A 1,476-nucleotide genomic window follows, 5' to 3' on the forward strand; every position below is an offset into this window, starting at 1 on the left:
TTATTAGGACGAAACGCGCATACAAGCAAAACTTGTAATTGTCGAGTTATACATTATGATATTTATTACTTTACCATGGAAATTAAAATCGAGATTATGAGGTATGTCCAAATGGACACAATATTATATATATTATATATTGCATGCTGATACATAATATCGTTATGTATCGATGTCATATATTTGAATGATGGATGGTATCGGTTTAGAAAAAAATGCAAATGCAACATTCGTTATGAACTTGTCTTTCTTTCTCTCGACACCTCTATCTACTTTTGTATTATAATAACATATATAATGTTAATAAATGTTAATATTTCTTTTTTTATTGTTGCTTTTTCTGTGTAATATAAATAGCTCTGGGAATTGGTTCTCTTACTTTTAGTTTTGGAAATAAAGGCCACAGTGGAGAAAGAGAGGGGTGAGCAATTTCTTTCTAAAGATGAGTTATTTACAAAAATTTACGACAGCCTAAACAACAAATGTTCGACGCATTTCATTTACAGAATATTCATCCAATTTAATATGAGCTATCTGCTTTTAGGCTTTCTGAAAACTTCTAAAGATTTTCTTTTCTAAGATTCAAGTTTAACTGGCAGAAACTTCTTGTTTGTTATTAATCATGGCGGTATTTTCTTGTATTGTAGAAGTCTGTTCTATGCAGCGCCATAATCCGTAGTTTTTCCCGACTATGGTTTGCCATAATCTCAAAGTACCATCTTCAGATCCGCTAGCGTACAATTCACCATCCGGTGAAAAGCGTACGCAATGTACAGGTCCAAAGTGTCCCTTAAATGATTCTGTAAATGTTATGTATAGCTGGGATTAATTTTGATTACTGAATTATGAAAATTATTGAATTATGAAAGATGGATTTTTACCTAGTTCCGTTCCTGTACTGTAGTCAAATTTGTACATTTTAAAGTCTTCCCCACCACAAACAAAAATAGTACAATCCGGATGTAGGCTGGCACTATTAACTTGAGTTGGGACCATAAATTCTTTTATCTTAGTTAGTCTGACAAAAAAATTGAAAATAGCATTTTAACCTTCTTTAACAAAAAAATCAAAAAAGTAAAAAATTTTTTAAGAACTTTTATAAATTGCAACTGTAACGAAATTAAGAAAAAAAAAAAAAACTATAATTTTAGAATAGCTTTCCACAGAATTTTCATAACAATTTTTTTTATAAAAGAAGAAAATATTATATACTCTTTGCTATTCCAAAAGGAAACAATATTAGAGTGAGTAGTGGTAATAATGTTTCCATCTTTTGAAACCTCCATGGAACTAGGAATCGCTGGAAAATCTAGTCTCTTAATCTCTTGTCCACTGTTTCTATCCCATACCCTCAGTGTCTTATCGTCTGCACAGGTAATTAAGGCAGAGTTATTGTTGAAGAAAGTGACATGCCTAATACCACTTGTGTGACCTGAGAAAATCTGTTTGAGAGAGAGAGAGAGAGAGAGAGAGAGG

The 1,476-nt window shown here is 31.5% G+C and overlaps 1 protein-coding gene across 1 annotated transcript in view; it reads right to left on the reverse strand.

Moving 5' to 3' along the window:
- Window positions 1-307: 307 nt before the first annotated feature.
- The window catches only part of wmd (serine-threonine kinase receptor-associated protein wmd), a 5,416-nt gene continuing 4,247 nt past the window's right edge, over window positions 308-1,476 (reverse strand). The window contains exons 3-5 of the mRNA XM_018540763.1: window positions 1,213-1,442; window positions 882-1,018; window positions 308-800 (exon numbers count right to left, since the gene is read on the reverse strand). Of these exons, the coding sequence (XP_018396265.1) occupies window positions 589-800; window positions 882-1,018; window positions 1,213-1,442 (579 nt within the window). The 3' untranslated portion in view covers window positions 308-588. The remainder of the gene's footprint in view (window positions 801-881; window positions 1,019-1,212; window positions 1,443-1,476) is intronic.

This window comes from Cyphomyrmex costatus, unplaced genomic scaffold (genome assembly GCF_001594065.2).
Source record: "Cyphomyrmex costatus isolate MS0001 unplaced genomic scaffold, Ccosl1.0 scaffold2663, whole genome shotgun sequence".
Taxonomy (NCBI): Eukaryota; Metazoa; Arthropoda; class Insecta; order Hymenoptera; family Formicidae; genus Cyphomyrmex; species Cyphomyrmex costatus.